The 18,574-nt window shown below is 34.7% G+C and overlaps 1 protein-coding gene across 4 annotated transcripts in view; it reads left to right on the forward strand.

Annotated features, from left to right (window-relative positions):
* Window positions 1–3,320: 3,320 nt before the first annotated feature.
* The window catches only part of LOC102968284 (UDP-glucuronosyltransferase 2A1), a 61,451-nt gene continuing 46,197 nt past the window's right edge, over window positions 3,321–18,574 (forward strand). For 2 of the 4 annotated variants that reach the window (XM_042982738.1, XM_007086905.3), the window contains exons 1-2: window positions 3,321–4,036; window positions 15,848–16,479. In XM_042982738.1, coding sequence (XP_042838672.1) covers window positions 3,321–4,036; window positions 15,848–16,479 — 1,348 coding nt within the window. Of the gene's footprint in view, window positions 4,039–15,847; window positions 16,480–18,574 lie in introns of all 4 variants that reach the window. The other 2 variants (XM_007086907.3, XM_015539645.2) reach the window with 1 other exon arrangement.

An 18,574-nucleotide genomic window follows, 5' to 3' on the forward strand; every position in this document is an offset into this window, starting at 1 on the left:
GTCTCAGTCGGTTAAGTGTCTGGCTCTTGATTTCAGCTCAGGTCACGATCTCATGGTTCGTGAGAGGGAGCCGCCCTGTGTCCCGCTTTGCCCTGACAGTGTGCAGCCTGCTTGGGATTCTCTCTCCCTCCCTCTGTCTCTGTCCCTCCCACCCCCTACCCCATACGTGTCCTCTCTCTCTCTCAAAATAAACAAATAAGCATTAAAAAAAGAAAGAAAGAAAATTCTGTTGTAAAAGCAATGATCAATTGGGGTAATGTAAATACTATGTGTGCTCTCTTTTTGTGCAATTAATTGAAGCACGGCTTCTATTATCCTCTCTATGATAAAACTATTTGTATACAGTAGCTTCTTTTAAATTACTTTAGCTTTCCTTTCAACTCATCAGATTTCATAAATATATTAGTCATATGTTTAGCTATAGTTTCCTATAATTTTTCTGGAAAGAGACTAGCTTTTCAGGGATCTTAAGGTCAGAATAATTAAAATCACATTTTTAGTTTTTGAAAAAAAACTTATTTTACAACCTCTTCAAATCTTTATGGTTAATATAATTTCTTCACTTAGGTTTCTATTAAATTTAAGAACACAAATCTAAAATTTAACTTCAATAATTGGAGAAGTTCTCTTAACACTGTCCCATTAGTAAGATACTTTTTAAAAAATCAAAAAGTTGGGGCGCCTGGGTGGCTCAGTCGGTTAAGCGGCCGACTTCGGCTCAGGTCATGATCTCGCGGTCAGTGAGTTCAAGCCCCGCGTTGGGCTCTGTGCTGACAGCTCAGAGCCTGGAGCCTGTTTCAGATTCTGTGTCTCCCTCTCTCTGACCCTCCCCCATTCATGCTCTGTCTCTCTCTGTCTCAAAAATGAATAAACGTTAAAAAAAAAATTTAAAAAAATAAATAAATAAAAAATCAAAAAGTTAATTTATGACATAATACTGGTCATTGCCTATCACTCATGCGCAAACACTTCAAGCTCCAAGATGAGCCTCAAATACCACATTTCTAATAAAAACTTCCCTCTCTTTACCCCTACCTCTAATTCCCAAAAAACAGAAAGCAATCTGTACAAAGCTCTGACACATTTTACCTGTGTCATTTCATCTGAAGGTACTCGTCGCTTTCTCTAAAGTTAGGAGAAGGAGAAGGAATTAAATGAGAGAGATAATAGATTTTAAATGTGTCTTTTATTCCAGGCACTATAGTTGTAGCTTAATCGATATTATTTTATTTATTTAAACATATAACTTTATCTTATATGATGCTCATATCATTACATAATTTATAGTATTTATTGAATAGTTATTCATTTATTATATATTAATAAACATTTTATTTATCTTATATTACTTAATATAAAATCCTCTTAAATCGCCTTTCATTTCTACCTTACAAAGGAGAAAACTGAGTCTCATAAATGTTAAACAGGCCAAAATTCTTTGGCCTGATTCTAAAACCTAAATTCTTCTCATGATATCATGCTGACTCTAATATACTATGCCTATTTTTGTTATAGTTACGTCTGCAATTATCTTCACAGAGAGCATAAAATGGATATGAGATTATCTCCTTTATTCATCTGCCTTTCACTTAGCAGGGAGTTCTCTGTCTAGTAGCCACACAATAAACACAAATAAACTTAATAAAGGCTACAGTTTAATTGTTTAGAACTGAATCTGATTCCCTGATAGTGAATAACATGAGTAAAATATCAGTGAATTGTGACCGATTGTTCATTCTAGTGAATCATGACAACTATTTTAAAGTATCCTGGCAATTAACTATGGATGAGGTTGACGCCAGCAGGCAAAAATTTTGTGCATACCATAAAATCTTAGTATACAGAGTCTTGAATTGAAATCTACTCCCAAGAACTGTACGATGAGTTAGTAACTGCTTTAAAGAAGCAGCAAATGTCTCACTATTGATTATCTGTGGTTATAGGGGAGTTCAGCAAAGGCATCATTAAAAAACATAGGATTTCTAATTTCAATAGATTTATTAAAACAAATATAAGTCATTTCTACTTATTCACAGATATATGCATACACATACATGTACACTTTTCATAGAGGTGATTTTCTTCAGATGATTTGTCCTACATTATCCAGTGTCGGCTGCACAAATTCATAATGTGTGAATTTGTGACACAAATTTATATTGTGTCAGCATGTTTTGGGCACTTTGTGGTTTACATGGGTAGGTTGCTTATACTTGATAAGGGGACATGATACACGCTGATAGGGCAATCTATCTTAGTGGTTTATACAATAGACCCTGGAAGCCAAAGAGCCTGAAGGCTGCTACTACCAGTTCTTTTCTTATTCTAGTATGTGAACTTGGCAAATTACTAAACTTCTCCGAGCAATGGTTCTTCCTTCTCTGATGGGAGAAGATAGGATCGACTTCATTGAATCTATTTTTAGTGAGAAATAAATGAGATTAACATATGTAAAACACTTTACACAATGTCTTGTTTGACACACGGTGAGTGCTTAATTAATGCTAGCAATTATGAAAGGTTGAATGTTGATGTAAATTATTTATTACTCAGACCAGCCAACTAGCTTTCAAGCACCACTTTCCATAAAAGCATGCTTGAGTTAGCATTCCTCTTCAAAGAACTCCTATTGACTAGTAATGTTACCCATCATCTCTTGAATGTATACTTGTACACAGTTCATCCATTTACTGATAATTTTTTCTCAGTATTAACATAAAATATTTTCCTAAACATATTATTAAAGTAGCAATAAACATTATAATTACTCTATCTGCTTGTACTTCACATTTTTTCTAAGTATTCCCTTTGTAATAATCTTATCTATTAACAACCAGTAACTACTATAATAATGTTTCATTGTTGCTATCGACACTATATTGAATGTGTTAAATATTGGAAAACTGATAGCCTTAGCCTCTCCACATTTCTGAATAAGTTCTGCCCCAAACTGAGGCTTCAGTAGCCAGGCCTGAGGGTAGAGTTGATGTACACAACAGCTTCAAGCAATTTAACAGTAAGAATTTCACAATTATGAGATGCAATGAAAAAGTTAAAGGATCAAGTTTAAGAAAATGATCAGAGAGCAGGAATCATGACCCAAGCTAAAGCAACAGGTTGAGAGGTAAGACACATGTTACTCCAAGCCTATAATTATCATAAAATATGGTGCTACCATGAGGAAAACCATTTGGTAGAGAGAAGGCTCTTAAGGGTATCATTTTGAATCAAAACTGAAATAATTTTTCTTTCTTTTTTGCTTGAAAAACAGAGAAATTCGTTTGTCATATCTCATCAAATCTTCTACATCAAGCTACATCATGTTAAACAAGAACATTCTGCTGTTGTGTCTCCAGATTAGTCTCCTAGGAATCACTCTTGGTGGGAATGTTCTGATTTGGCCAATGGAAGGTAGTCACTGGCTGAACATTAAGATAATTATAGATGAGTTGATTGAAAAAGGGCATAATGTGACTGTTTTAGTTGCCTCTGGTGCACTTTTCATCACGCCAACCTCGACCCCATCTCTGACATTTGAAATATATAAGGTGGCCTTTGGCAAAGAAAGAATAGAAGGACTGATCAAGGACTTTGTTTTGACATGGATGGAAAAGAGGCCATCTCCTTCAACCATTTGGAGATTCTATCAAGATATAGCCAAAGTCATCAAGGACTTCCACATGGTATCTAGAGAAATCTGTGATGGTGTTCTTAAAAACCAAAAGCTGATGGACAAGCTGAAGAAAAGCAAATTTGAGGTCCTGATATCAGATCCAGTATTTCCTTGTGGTGATATAGTAGCTTTAAAGCTGGGAATTCCATTTATGTACTCCCTCAGGTTTTCTCCAGCCTCAACAGTGGAAAAACATTGTGGGAAGGTACCATTCCCTCCTTCCTATGTTCCTGCCACTTTATCAGAACTCACGGACCAGATGTCTTTCACTGACAGAATAAGAAATTTCATCTCCTACAGTCTACAGGACTACATGTTTAACACTCTTTGGAAATCATGGGATTCCTACTATAGTAAAGCTTTGGGTATGTAATATTTTTTTTATTATTATCTGAATTAGAACAGAGCTTTGTATCACCTCTTTACTTCCCTGTGGCTATTATTTTTCAATCCTACCTATTGATTACTATTAGTATCACTTGAGAGCAGGAAGGAAGATAAGTAACAATATGCTTTGTAACTATCATGGGTTTTCTAATTTTATGGACTCAAAGCTGCCAACTAAATTCTTTTATGGGTAACATATAACAGCAAATATTTTAGTTTAAAAATAGGACTGAATTCTCATTTAGATATTGCACTGAAAACACATATTGCCTAGAAACTTCAGTGGTGTGTAGGGAAAACTGGAAGAGATTGTTTCCTACAAGTCCATTATTAACATAGAATGTGTGTGTGTGTGTGTGTGTGTGTTTAAAAACATACAGGCATACAGATAATCTCTGATCATTGTTCATATATCTCTCACTGTTTACTAGGTATGCCCTTAGGTAGGGAGGTTACAACATAGATTAAGATGAAGTTCCTGGCTTCAAGAATTTAAGTCAAGCAGAGAAGTCATACAAGAAAGAGAATGTTTATAATATGAACGATTGGGTAATGGAAATATGTATAAAGAACAGAGAGGGCATAAAGGAGATGAACAGTATGTGACAGAAGAGAGTGACATTCTGAGAAACTAGAGGTGATATACAAAGAAAAATTTAAACAGTGAATATGAATTTCCCTGCAAAATAAGTGTGGGGAAGGAAACTGTGCCCAATGTTGTGGAGTCTTAAAATAGCACATGTGTGCTGGGTATTACTGATGATTCATTTTTTATGAAGGTCAAAGTGTAAGATGCATGTAAAAGAACCATGGAGATATCAGGATTGCAAAAATGAATTAATCCAATAATTATTTTCAGAGCCTCTTGTATGTTATGCTAATCATTTGGTTTTTTATCTATTGAACAACTGGGAACTGTTTAAAGGGATGTATAGATTGCATCTTATATAAAATATCTAGATAGATGTGGACCCAGACTGAGATGGTCTTAGGCTACAGGCTTCTGCGTGACTCCAGGAAAGATGTGGTAAGAGCATGTATGAATGAAGTAGCTTACGGGTGGAGAAGAATAATGTAGATGAAACTGTGTAGTAAGGCAATTAGGAAAGAAGGCTCTTGATAAACAATTTCTGGTTACAAGTGTGCGACCATGGAGAAGTAATTAATTCTCTTTACACCTGCATTTATTTATCCCATCTCTAACAGGGCTACTGCAAGGACTAAATTAGTTAACAATACAAGGATTTTACAAAAGTGTCTATGAGCTAGAACCATTCAATTTGTGTTAGCTGTGTTAGCTGTGAAATTAGTAAAAGCTAATGGCTAATTGGTAAGGCATGTTAAGAGGCATGAGGAAGAGATTAAGATGGTTTCTTTTTTTAATGGAGGTTTAATTGACATATAACATATTGGTTTCAGGTGTACAATCTAATGATTCTCTCTAAATATATATATTTATATTTATATATTTATATCTATATCTATATTTATATTTATATATATTTAGAGAGAGATTATAGAGATATTACATATATTATATATACTATATGTTATATAGTATATATAATAATAAATTATTATTGTATTATTATATTATATATCATAATATATAATATTATTTTATATTAATATATAATATTATATATTATATATTATATTAATATTATTATATTATTATATATTATATATATTGTATATTATATATATATTTAGAGAGAGAGAGAGATTGTGTGTATATATATATATATATACAAAATGATCAGCACATTAAGTCTAGTTAACACTTGTCACCATACATAAATAATTTTTTCCTGTGGTAAGAACTTTTAAGATCTACTCTTCTAGCAACTTTCAAATACACAATACAGTATTAACTATAGTTGCCATGCTGTATATTATTACATCTCTAGGACTTAATTTACTTTGTAACTGGAAGTTTGTTCCTTTTGACCCTCTTCGCCCATTTCACCACCCTCCAACTCTCCACCTCTGGCAACCACCAATTTGTTCTCTGTAACAATGAGATTTTTTTTTTCATATTCCATGTATAAATGAAATCATACAATATTTGTCTTTCTCTGACTTATTTCACTTAGCATATGCCCTCAAAGTCCATTCACATTGTCATAAATAACAGGATTCCCTTCTTTTTATGGCTGAATAATATTCAATTCTAGATACATATGCCACAGCTTTTTTATTCATTCACCCATTGATGGACACCTAGGTGGTTTCCATGTCTTGGCTAGTGTAAATAATTATGAAATGAACATGTGGGGTGCAGATATCTTTTCGAAAGAGTGATTTTGTTTCCTTTATGTATAACCCAGAAGTAAAATTATTGGATGACATAGTAGTTCTATTTTTAATTTTTTGAGGAATATCTATACTGTTTTCCATAGTGACTGTACCAATTTACAGTCCCATCAACAGTACCCAAGGGTTCCCTTTTTCCCCATATCCTTGCCAACAGTTGTTATGCCTTATCTTTTTGATAATTACCATTCTGACAGGTGTCAGGTAATATCTCATTGTAGTTTTGATTTCCATTTCCCTCATGATTGGTGATGCTGACCACTTTTTTTTGTACCTGTTGGCCATTAGTATATTTTCTTTGGAAAAATATCTATTCATATCCTCTGGCTGTTTTTTTTTTTTTAATCAGGTGGTTTTGTTTTGTTTGCTCTTGAGTTATATGAGTTTTTATATATTTCAGATAGTGACCTCTTATCAGATGTATGATTTGCAAATATTTTTCCCATTAGGTAAGTTGTTTCTTCATTTTCTGGTGCTTTCCTTTGCTGTGTAGAAACTTTTTAGTTTGATGTAGTTACATTTGTTTTGTTTTTGTTTTCTTTTGTTACTTTTGCTTTTGGAGTCAAATCATCACCAAGACTGAGGTCAATCTGCTTACCACTTAAGTTTTATTCTAGGAGTTTTATGGTTTCAGGTCTTATCATCAAGTCTTTAAACAATTTTCAGTTAGTTTTTGTGTATGGTGTAAGAAAATGATCCAGTTTCATTCTTCTGCCGGTCCAGTTTTCCCAACACCACTTATTGAAGAGGCTATCTTTTCCCCCATTACATTTTCTTGGCTTCTTTGTCATAAATTAATTGACCATAAATGTGTGGGTTCATTGATGAGGATTGTTAAGAGGATTGTTAACTGGCTCATCATCTCCTGTGGGTATGTTAAATAGTTTTCCCCAAATTCAAAAGTAGATGTTTTATCTCCTGGGATGTAAATGAAGACTTGAGTTGTACTGTTATTCAGAGAGAATAAGCATAGCTACTATGTTGATTATAAACTATCCTATGAAGATAGAAGTGAATGATCAATATTGTAGGGCTAAAACAGGATCTTAAAAATGAAGAAAGAGGATAATGAAATGACAATTTTATGAGGCAATTAAGTTGTCAAGATCTGCAAAAACCCTTTAATCTTCTCATGCATATAGTAAACAGGGACATCTGAACATGCGCAGTATCTCAGTTAATGAAATAGAGGAATGTAGGTAGAGAGCTCCTTGGTCATGATATGTTTACATTTTTATCTTATTACTTATTTTTTTTCAACTATTTGTTCTCAGTCTTGAAATAATAAGTATCACGATCGTAATGCCTCTTATTCATATTGGTGAGATTATTCCCCAGATAAACCTTCCTCATACTGGGAGTCATAGAATCACATGTTCCTTTGTATTTTGCTTGTAAATTAATACTGGTAATAAGACTACACAATTTTCCCGTCATAAGACATGAGACTATTCTTTCTTAACCATGTGTTCATGGAAGTGTAATAAAGATTTCTAAAAATGTTCTTATCCTTCGATTTTGATAATATCATGTTTCCAATCAAATTACACTCTTTTGACTTAAAATGACTATTTAAGTTTGTCTTTACAAGCAATATTCTTCTTATTGATGCTGAGGGACATGAACACTCATATTGAAAAGACCAGGTAAGAAAGTAAAAGTATTGACATGACAGAGTAGTTTATTTTTGTGCAAGCCTTTGTACAGGGAGAATGATAAATAGTGCTGACATAAAAATCACTTCCTTCCAATGTGTAATTTCTTCTACTTTAGTTTGAATGCTCTGATCAAAGTCGTTGCAATGAACTCTCAAGTCTCAAACTGGCACACCTGAGCAAAAATTAGGACTTTCTCTAAGATTACTTTTCTGTAGTGGAATGCAATAATAAGCTCAGAGTGAGTTCTTAATCTCTGCTAATTATTAGGAATCAGATCTTATAATGTCTAAATTACTTCTTTTATCCCAGGTTGTGGGTATTTGGTTCAAACTCATGGTTCAAAATCTTAATAGCAATAGCAGTTAACATTTGTTGATTCCTTCCTGTGCACTAGATACTGTGATAAGTCCTTCACATATTATATCTCTTTATCTTTGCAATGAATTTATGAAGAAAAAACTACTATCACAGGTGAGAATATTGAGGCTTGGAAATATCGATTGTCAACATAAAATTATATAGTGACTGGTAGGAGAAAACAGTTTTCATATGAAAGTCTGACACCAAAACTTCTAGAACAATTTTTCTTTCCTTTCAAAGTTTCAGTTGCAAATCCATCAATTATTCAGAATATTTTTTAGGTTAAACTTGCTTGGGTACTTTTCCTCTTCCTTTAGGTGGACTTAGCTTTTGAAATCTGCTATCCCAGCTTTTACTTAATTAAATTTGCTAAATGGAGTTTAATTAACTCATGTTATCACCAGGAAACTTGTTGTTTCTTTAGGCATATGTCTCCATGTGACTGTTGCCTGGAGCGAATTGTCTGAGGATAGGTTTCTGGTCCTAAAAGAACTTTAAAAGCAAACTTTAACTGAAAGTATGAAAAGGCTTCTGCAGATTTCAAATGTATTTATATAAAACTGAACCAAGAAAATTATATTTTTGTGTACATATTAATAACAATAAAACTCCACCAAAATTGGGGGAACAATTAAGAAAATAATAATATGGCATTTTAATGCCAGTAAAAAATATTTATAATCCATAAACATTACCTATTGCTATCAACAGTTTTATCCTTTAGCCAGTATAGAAACAAATAGCTTTTTTTATGTGAATAATCTTTATATATTAGATTTATATGAATACATATGTTTTATTATCCATGAATATTTGGTGAATAATCTCTGAGAACTAATGCCATCTATAATAACAATAGACTTTCCTGTAAATATATTAAATAAGAAAAACAACAGATCTTCAAAAAAATTTATGATTGTAATATTCAGACCTTTGCATGAACTAAACACTAAGCACAGGTAATTAATGTAAAATAAAGTGCTAGAAATGAAACAAATGTGAATGTGTATATCTCCAAAATGCTTGATTTCCAGTAGATATTTTAAAGGAGAAAAAAAAATGTATTGGAGTTTTTTCCCTAAAGAGTAATACATGTTGGTTCGGAACATTTTTTTTTCTTTTTCTCTCTCTTCCCAACCTTTTTCTTGCTCCCTTCTCTCCTCTCTTCCTTCCTTTCTCCTTCAGTTTTTTTATGTAAATTAATTTTGATTGGTTAGAACCAATCAAATGACCTCTGGTAGCATCTCCTTTTCCATAATAACCTCTGAGTGGGCTGACAGCCATGAGATGACATCCAAGATAGAATTTGGTATGGGACATGAGCAGTTTCAAGAGTATGGTCACTCTTTTACCCCCACTCAATGAAAGGGAATGAAGATGATCATTTTTATGGGTATAATCTTGAATTCTATATGTGTGGACTTCTTAAAGTAAACCCTTTGTGAACTTTGGTACTGAATACATTGTTAACCATATCATTTGTGATGGGCCTCAGACTGAGCATGACTGACACAGGAAAACCTGCACCAAAGCTCAGGTGCCCCAGGGGAGCATTACCTGAGAAGTGGAAGAGAGGAGGTGGGTCTAGGTGATGAGATCTGGTTAAATTGGTAATTCTTTTTTATTTTTTATGTAAATTTTTTTAATGTTTATTTATTTGAAAGACAGAGCACAAGCGGGGGAGGGGCAGAGAGAGAGGGAGACACTGAATCTGAAGCAGGCTCCAGGCTCTGAGCTGTCAGCACAGAGCCTGACGCGGGGCTCAAACCCAGGGACCGTGAGATCATGACCTGAGCTGAAGTCGGTTGCTTAGCTGACTGAGCCACCCAGGCGCCACTGAATTGGTAATTCTTAAAGTAAGATTTTCTCCTTACATTATCATAAATAGCTAACACTTATTGAGCATGGATGCCATTCTGAATAATTTACATGCATTTTTTTTTTCATTTAGTCCTCATAACGATAGGAAATAGGCACCATCATTCTCCACCACTTTGTAATGAGGAGGCTGAATAACTTGCCTGAGGTTACAATCAAGAAAGTCGTGAAGCATTTGATGCAAGACACTGAGCTAAAAGGAAAGTTCTAGAAAGATACTCAGTTTATATACAACAAAACAAAAGGGGGAAAAAGTAATCTAATTGAACACTTTCAAAAGGTTTAACTAAATACCAAACAAGGTACTCAAAAAAAAAAAAAAAAAAAAAAGGAAACTCTAATGTGAAGCTAAAACTCTAACATCACTAAGGAGTTGATTACTCAGTTTTTTAAAATAGTATTGATGGGAAAATGTTGGGGTTAAGAGCAAATGCTCAGAAATGAATTTTTGGAGCATCTTTGGTGGTTTTATTAAGGCACAGGGACAGGACCCGTGGGCAGAAAGAGCTGCACTGGGGTTGTGAGGAGTGGCTGATTATATACTTTCAAGCTGGGAGGGAGTTAGGGATAGCAAAAGTCTCTAAGGAATTTATGAAGCAAGGTTTCCAGGACCTTGATGGGGCTAGCTGTTGTTAGGCAAAGGTCATTTATTACCATCTAGTAAAACTTTAGTCATGAGACCCTTTAGTTGTACATCAGGGGACCATATGCTTGGAAGTTGATTACTAACATATATCTTGAGGGCCTCAAGATAAAGGAATCTTCCAAAGTAATTTTTATATGTAAAAGGAGACTTACAGGGTCCTGGAGGTCAGGATAATGTTAAGTTGTTTGCCTTTTGCTTTTAGCAAAGTATTAACATCAGGGCAGTTGAGTTTCTGGAGGAAGGTCACTCTGTTAGTCCTAAGTACTTCAGCTGTAAGTTGTAAGGAAATGTAATTTGTTCTAAATTTCTTCTGCCTTTGTTCTCCATATCAGTATGGAGGATGGTCTCCAGGCTTTTATGGCCTTTGGGACCATCTCCAAATCCATGAGAAATGAATTAGTACAATTAAATTCTACCCATTCATTATAATACTCAGTGAGCACACACAGGAAGAGGAAACCTTCAAGCCAGGGCATGTAATTGGGGGGAAAAAAATTGTAAGAAAGAACTTGAATACAAAAATGTTATTTTAAGGATTCTCAATTCAAACTGGTAGTATTATACATATTTTAAAGAATTTGAATCTTAATTTAATTTCATACGGATGATATTCTCCAACAAGTGTTATATACACAGTTAAACAACACAAATTCAACTGAGTAAATTTGAATATCTAATTGGATTTATTAAATGGTTCAGGGATTGGACAGCATCCCATCTAGTAAGTAGAGGGGAGCTCTGTAGAGCTATAGAAAAGGAAAGGTTGAAACAGGACTGGTTGGGGAGAATTATTACCAAAGAATGCAGTGTTTTAGGCAAAGTTGCCTTCCTAAGGGGAACAGAAAGTTCAGCAGATTACTTCCTGAGGTTTACCCGGATATTCCAGCTTGGCTGGTTAAAGGTTTCAAACTGAGGATTGAAACTGCAATTAGATTAGATATTAAATCTTTGTTTACTGATGTGGAACCTTAGCATGGCTTCATTTGGGGCCTGCACTTCTCTCTTTAAAAACACAAATTTTATCAAATAAGATTGAGAGAACTTTCTGTTTATTTTATCACCATTTGGAATACTTCCTTTCAACATAAGCAGAATGAAAATGAGAACTTGATTCAAAGCACAAGGATTATATGCTAATTGGTGCAAACTTTCTCTGGCTGACTTAGTTTTCACTCATACCTACTCATATGTTCATGTTTCAGAAACATATTTAAAAATATCATTTTCTGGACTCTTTATGTTTAAGATGTCATATTATCAAATATTCACCACTACAAAATATGTTTTTCTAATTTTTGCTGTTATAAATTATATCTCACATTTTAAAAAGTAGAATAAAGGGTCTCCTGGGTGACTCAGTCTGTTAAGCATCTGACTTCGGCTTAGGTCATGATCTCACGGTTCATGAGTTCGAGCCCTGCATCGGTCTCTGTGCTGACAGCTCAGATCCTGGGGCCTGCTTTTGATTCTGTGTCTCCCTCTCTTTCTGGACCCCCCACTTGTGCTCTGTATCTCTTTCAAACATAAATAAACATCAAATTAATTAATTAATTAATTAATTAAAAGTAGAATAAAAAAAGAAAGAATACTGGGCTGGGAAGTGGATACTCATGTGTTCATCTATTCTGCCACTTACTAGCAATGTGACTTTGAGATTACTTAAACCTTTCTTGATCTGTTTTCTTACATATAAAATGATGGAGTTGGACAAACTGGACCCATGCTCTCTGCAGAATGACAATCCACTATGCTCTTACCCAAACTTTATTCAGATTACCTATTAGCAAACAAACGTGATAATTTTAAATCACTGAACTTCATTTTTGTCATGAAACCAGGCATATTTGGCAAGAGTTGTTATTTTTCCCATTGATGGAAATTTAAATCTAAGGTTATACCTACATCTGTCCCCAAACATAATTTATTTTTTATCTTTTAAAATTTTTGAATTTGCAACTATGATATATTTCAGGCATACAGGAAACCAGAGGATAAGTATAACAGACATCTCTACCAACACCTGTGAAATTAAACACTGTAACATCAAAGTATAATTTTATATCAAAAAGCATATATATTAGCTATTAATAAATTCTATTATATGCTATTGTTCTTCAATAATTAGATAATTATGTTATTGTCCTGGAAAGGCCGCTGTTTAACACTGACAAATTGACTCCTTGGACTCTCCTTGTTTTTTATTCAGGGTGATTTAGGGCTGCCTACATGTATTTGATTCAGGCATATATTTTGATAAGCTTTAAGTGCTAATATAACTATTGTTAATGAATAATCCTTAATTACTTATTATATTCTATTTATCCGGACGTCCATAATTAGACATATCTAAGTATTTTATAGATAAACTTTTGATTATGCCTTGTACATTGCTGTGTTTTGTGTCCTATTTATTGGAAGGTTGTGATAGCACAGATTTATGAGGACACTTCAAATTCTTTCTACTAGGTCAATTTTAATGGTCTCCAGGATTACTCATACTCTCCTTTGCTGTTGTGTTTCAAAATCTAATAAATTTTAAAAGTACAGGGGTGTCAGGGTGGCTCAGTCGGTTAAACGTCCAACTGATTTAGGCTCAGGTCATGATCTCATGGTTCATAGGTTCAAGCCCCAAGTCAGGCTTTGCACTCACAGGGAGAAGCCTTCTTGGGATTCTGTCTCTCCCACTCTCTCTCTGCCCCTCCCCTGCTCATACTCTCTCTCTCTCTCTCTGTCTCATAATAAATAAATAAATAAATAAATAAATAAATAAACATCAAAAAAAATTTAAAGACATAATATTGAAATTGAGGCTGACTCTTAAAAGTATACAAGCACAATAATTCTAAAAGCATCACTTCCCTCTCCTCTCTTTCCCTTTCTCTGTCTTTCTGGTCTTTTTGTTACTCAAAGGCCTGTAATTAGTCAATTCAGAGGCAACAGAGCATGAAAAAAAAGCAAACCACTTTATTTCCACTCTCAATTCCTGCTTTCTATCCTTTTAATCACTTTATTGTTCTTATTTTCTCTTTTTAATAGAAACCTCTAATAATTTTAATTTTTCAAATAGAACCATGATATAGCTGCCCTCCTTCAGTTTGGCATTTAGTAAGAATCTCAACTGATAGATATTATTTTATCTATGTCTAGCTGGTCATTCCGTAGCTAACCCATTGGTTTCCTGATCAATCCTTAGGTAAATTTATTAAACTATGAATATTACCAAATACTGCTTTGAACCAAGCAGTTTACAAGACAACTTTGCAGGTATTATTGCTAATCCACAAAGTAATATAACAAATGAATATCATTATCTCTCATTTATGCATGAGAAAACCAAGGCTGAAAGGGTCTAGGTAGTTTTCCAGGGTCACAGTGCTTGTAAAAGAAGTTTTTAAATCTGGGGCTATTGAATGCTAGTGTCCACATATTTTAAGCTACTACACAGCTCCAAGTGAAAAAGCATGTTGTTCCTTCTGGTGCCAGGCCCTATCCTCCTGATTTGGTGTGAAGATGCCATATGGAAGAAAGTGAAAAATTCCCTGCACCAAGGAGATGATTGTAAATATGCTTTATCAGAGAAGAAAACTCTCCTCTATCAAATGTGTAGTAATTTACTCTATAACCCAATTAATCTAAAACATCTTGAAATGTCCAAGAAACCTCTTCTAAATGAAGGTTGTTTTTAATTTTTTTCCTAAATATGAGCCATGGGGAAGTGATCATAAGGCTGGTCATTGTGCATTCCCAAAGCTTCTAACACTTTCAAAGATGAGGCATAATACTGTAGATCTCCAGCAATTTCTCAAATGATGGTATGATAATGGCCCAAATTGCCCTATTTTGTCATATGCTTTTGGGTATGCAACTCAGTAATAATTTCACTATGTATGAAATGGAGCAAATCATTTGTGCCTCACAGGTTCCATGAAAGACTGAATTAGACAATGTATGTAAAAATGCCTTGTGATATGGGTGGCCTGCGTGGCTCAGTCAGTGAAGCATTGGACTTCGGCTCAGGTCATGATCTCAGGGTTTGGTTCATGAATTTAAGCCTCACATCAGACTCTCTGCTGTTAGCATGGGGTCTGCTTCGGATCCTTTCTCCCTCTCTTTCTGCCCCTCCCCTACTCGTGCTTTTTCTCTCTCTAAAGAATAAATAAATAAATAAATAAATAAATAAATAAATAAATAAATATTAGCTGCTCCTGAGTGGCTCAGTCAGTAAAGGGTCTGGCTCTTGATTTTGGCTCAGTTTATAATCTCACGGTTTGTGAGTTCAAGCCCCAAATCAGGCTCTGAATTGACGGTGTGGAGCCTGCTTGGGATTCTCTCTCTCCCTCTGTCTCTGCCCCTCCCCCTGCTTGCTCTCTTGCTCTTTCTCAAAAATAAATAAGTAAAAAGTAAAGACTAAAAATATGCCTTGTAATAAAGGACATCTAATTTGAAGATACCATAAGTTCTGAGTAAATGGCTTTAGCAATAAGAACTAATATTTTTTGTTAACCTAATTTGGGAAAAGGTTTATTAAATTGAAGACACATTTTATAGTTATTATCACAGAGTACACAGATACCAGGCTTATAACTTGACTTCTTTTCCTTTAAAATAGGATTTGAAATATCATTTAAAATATCATTTCTGTTGTCAGAATAATCATATTAATGCATATAAAGGTTTGAATTATATCTTTTTCCTTTTAATCTATAGATCAATTGACCTATGAATGAGTGTAGCCATCACATTAAATATTATTTTATTTGAAAAATATGCCTAAATATACTTTGAAAATTTCTTTTTATATTAAAAGATCTACAGTAGGATGGTTTTTGTTGTGGATATCCCCATGTCTAAGAAGTTTATCCAGCTGCTGGTTTTTATTTTGACTTTGACTAAAATTGTTCTTAATGAAAATGTGCTAATTTGGCCAACGGATGGTAGCCATTGGTTAAATATTGAGCTCATTCTAGAAGAGCTGATCCAAAGAAATCACAATGTGACTGTACTGGCTTCATCAGCAACTCTATTCATCAACTCCAATCCTGATTCTCCTGTGAATTTTGAAGTGATACCTATCTCCTATAAGAGCAGCAATATAGACTCCTTAATTGAACACATGATAATGCTGTGGATAGACCACAGACCAACTCCTCTCACTCTCTGGACTTTCTACAAAGAACTAGGAAAATTTCTAGATGCTGCTTTTCGAATGAATATACAAATCTGTGATGGAGTATTAAACAACACCAAGTTACTGGCAAGACTTCAGGAAGGTGGTTTTGATGTATTGTTAGCAGACCCAGTAACTGTCTGTGGGGACCTGGTTGCTCTGAAATTAGGAATTCCATTTGTGTACACACTGAGGTTCTCTCCAGCCTCAACAGTGGAGAGACACTGTGGGAAAATCCCCGCACCTGCCTCCTATGTTCCTGCAGCTTTGTCAGAGCTCACTGACCACATGACCTTTGGTGAGAGGGTAAAAAATACTATATCCTATCTTCTGCAAGACTACATATTTGAATCCTATTGGGGAGAATGGAATTCATACTACAGCAAAGTTCTAGGTAAGTCTCTAAAATATTGTCTTATTAATGACTCCAGATACCTTATTTATCTTGACAGTAATACAGCAAAGGTTTCTATTCCACTGCACATGCCAGGCGAAGTACAGATAGTTATTATAAATATAATTCTCTCTACAAGATCATTATTTTTGGATAAGTTTGTAAAAAATGTAATGGTGTTATTAATATGTATGTAGTGTTTCAATGCAAATAATCTCGTGCCTATTTAGGTAGTGGCTTTCCAGTGAGTAAATCAATCTTCCTATATAAATGAAAGTGTCTTTACTAGGATGAACTGCAACCCCGCTAAAAAATACCTGCCCAATATTTTGAAGTATACATGATTTACTTTCTCTTCTTCACTGCTCATTCTTTTGTAGGTCTGCAGAAAACTTTAAAAGGCCTAGGACTGGGGGGCACCTGAGTGTTTCAGTCAGTTGAGCATCCAACTTCATCTCAGGTCATGATCTCATGGTTCGTGAGTTTGAGCCCCGCATCAGGCTCTGTGTTGACAGCTCGGAGCCTGGAGCCTGGTTCGGATTCTGTGCCTCCCTCTTTCTCTGCCTCTACCCGGGTCACACTCTGTCTGTCTGTCAAAAATAATAAATAAACATTAAAAAAAAAAGGTTCAACCCTGATAAAAGGCCTAGCATTGGGGATTGGAAACCTGACTTTATACCCTGCCCTTCTCTATCTCTCCATCCTTAGGCTCCTTTGGGTGCTTAGACTAGCATGGCTCCAACTTAATTTCCCTGTATCTTTTGGCAATCCTCAAGTTTCATGGCCTCACAGATCCCTTAGGAGGATCAAATAAAATAATATAAACAAGGCCAGCTCTGGTTGGTTGTTTATATTTCTGATCTCTTTCTGATACTTATGAACCCTCCTTCATTTTTCTATTTTCTTCTCTCCTGAATGTTTTTTTTATCTAGATTTATCTGTAGCACCAGGAGTATTAATTAACAGCAGAAATTAACTGTTGATGATATCAATGCTACTTTTTCACGAAGATAAGATGCAAAATATTGTCCTTTTACATACCTTTCAGGCTCCCTCTCTCTCACTCTTTATTTTCCTTTCTTTCTCCTTCCTCTCTTCTTTCCCTCCCTCCCCTCCTTCCTTCCTTCTATCATGCTTTCATTGTGTAAAAAACAGCATTTCTTGAACACCAACCCAGTACCTGCCACTTTTCTAAGTACAGTTGGCAAAACAGATCAAAATCTCTACCCCCATGGAGCTTACATCCCAGTAAGAAGATACAGACAATAAATGAATACAATATAAGATGTTAGACTGTGATATATGCTGTATAGTAAAATAAGAATAAATAGTTCTGGGAGGAGGGTTACACTTTTAAATACGGTGGTCAGGGAAGGTCTCAAAAGGTGACATTTGAATGAAGACTTGAGGGCAGTGAGGGTGAGCGCCATTGGATCCCTGGGCGAAAAGCATTTTATTAAAATTGTTTTTTAGTTTTTTTTTAAGTTTATTTATTTATTTTGAGAAAGAGAGAATGTGTGCCAGTGGGGGAGAGACAGAAAGAAAGACAGAGAGAGAGAGAGAGCAGGGGGTGGGAGCTGGCAGAGAGAAAGAGACAGAATCACAAGTGCTGTCAGCACAGATACCTATGTGGGGCCTGAACTCAGGAACCATGAAAGCATGACCTGAGCCAAGATCAAGAGTCAGGCGCTTAACCCACTGAGCCACCCATGTACCCCTGAGGGAAAGTATTTTAGACATCGATAAGAACAAGTAGATGGAAAGATCTGTGGTAAGTCATAGAACCAGGAATATCCTTGCTGTAACTTGACCTTAATCTTACCTTTCACAAACAGATTTTGTATATATTTTTTCTTTATTGGATTTTGGAATATTTTTCATCCAATTTTCCATCACTTAAACTTTTAAATTGCTTCATAGAATTGGTCTAGAGAGAAAATATCAAACACATCACACATATAAATAAAACATATGCAAGATAATTAGATTTACATAGACTTTTGAAGATACATACAGTAATTAGAATTTTGAAAGTAAAATGTTGTGTTTTTATATTCATTATAATGTCACCTAATTATATTTTGCTTTTCCTGGA

This window comes from Panthera tigris, chromosome B1 (assembly GCF_018350195.1).
Source record: "Panthera tigris isolate Pti1 chromosome B1, P.tigris_Pti1_mat1.1, whole genome shotgun sequence".
NCBI classification, from domain to species: Eukaryota; Metazoa; Chordata; class Mammalia; order Carnivora; family Felidae; genus Panthera; species Panthera tigris.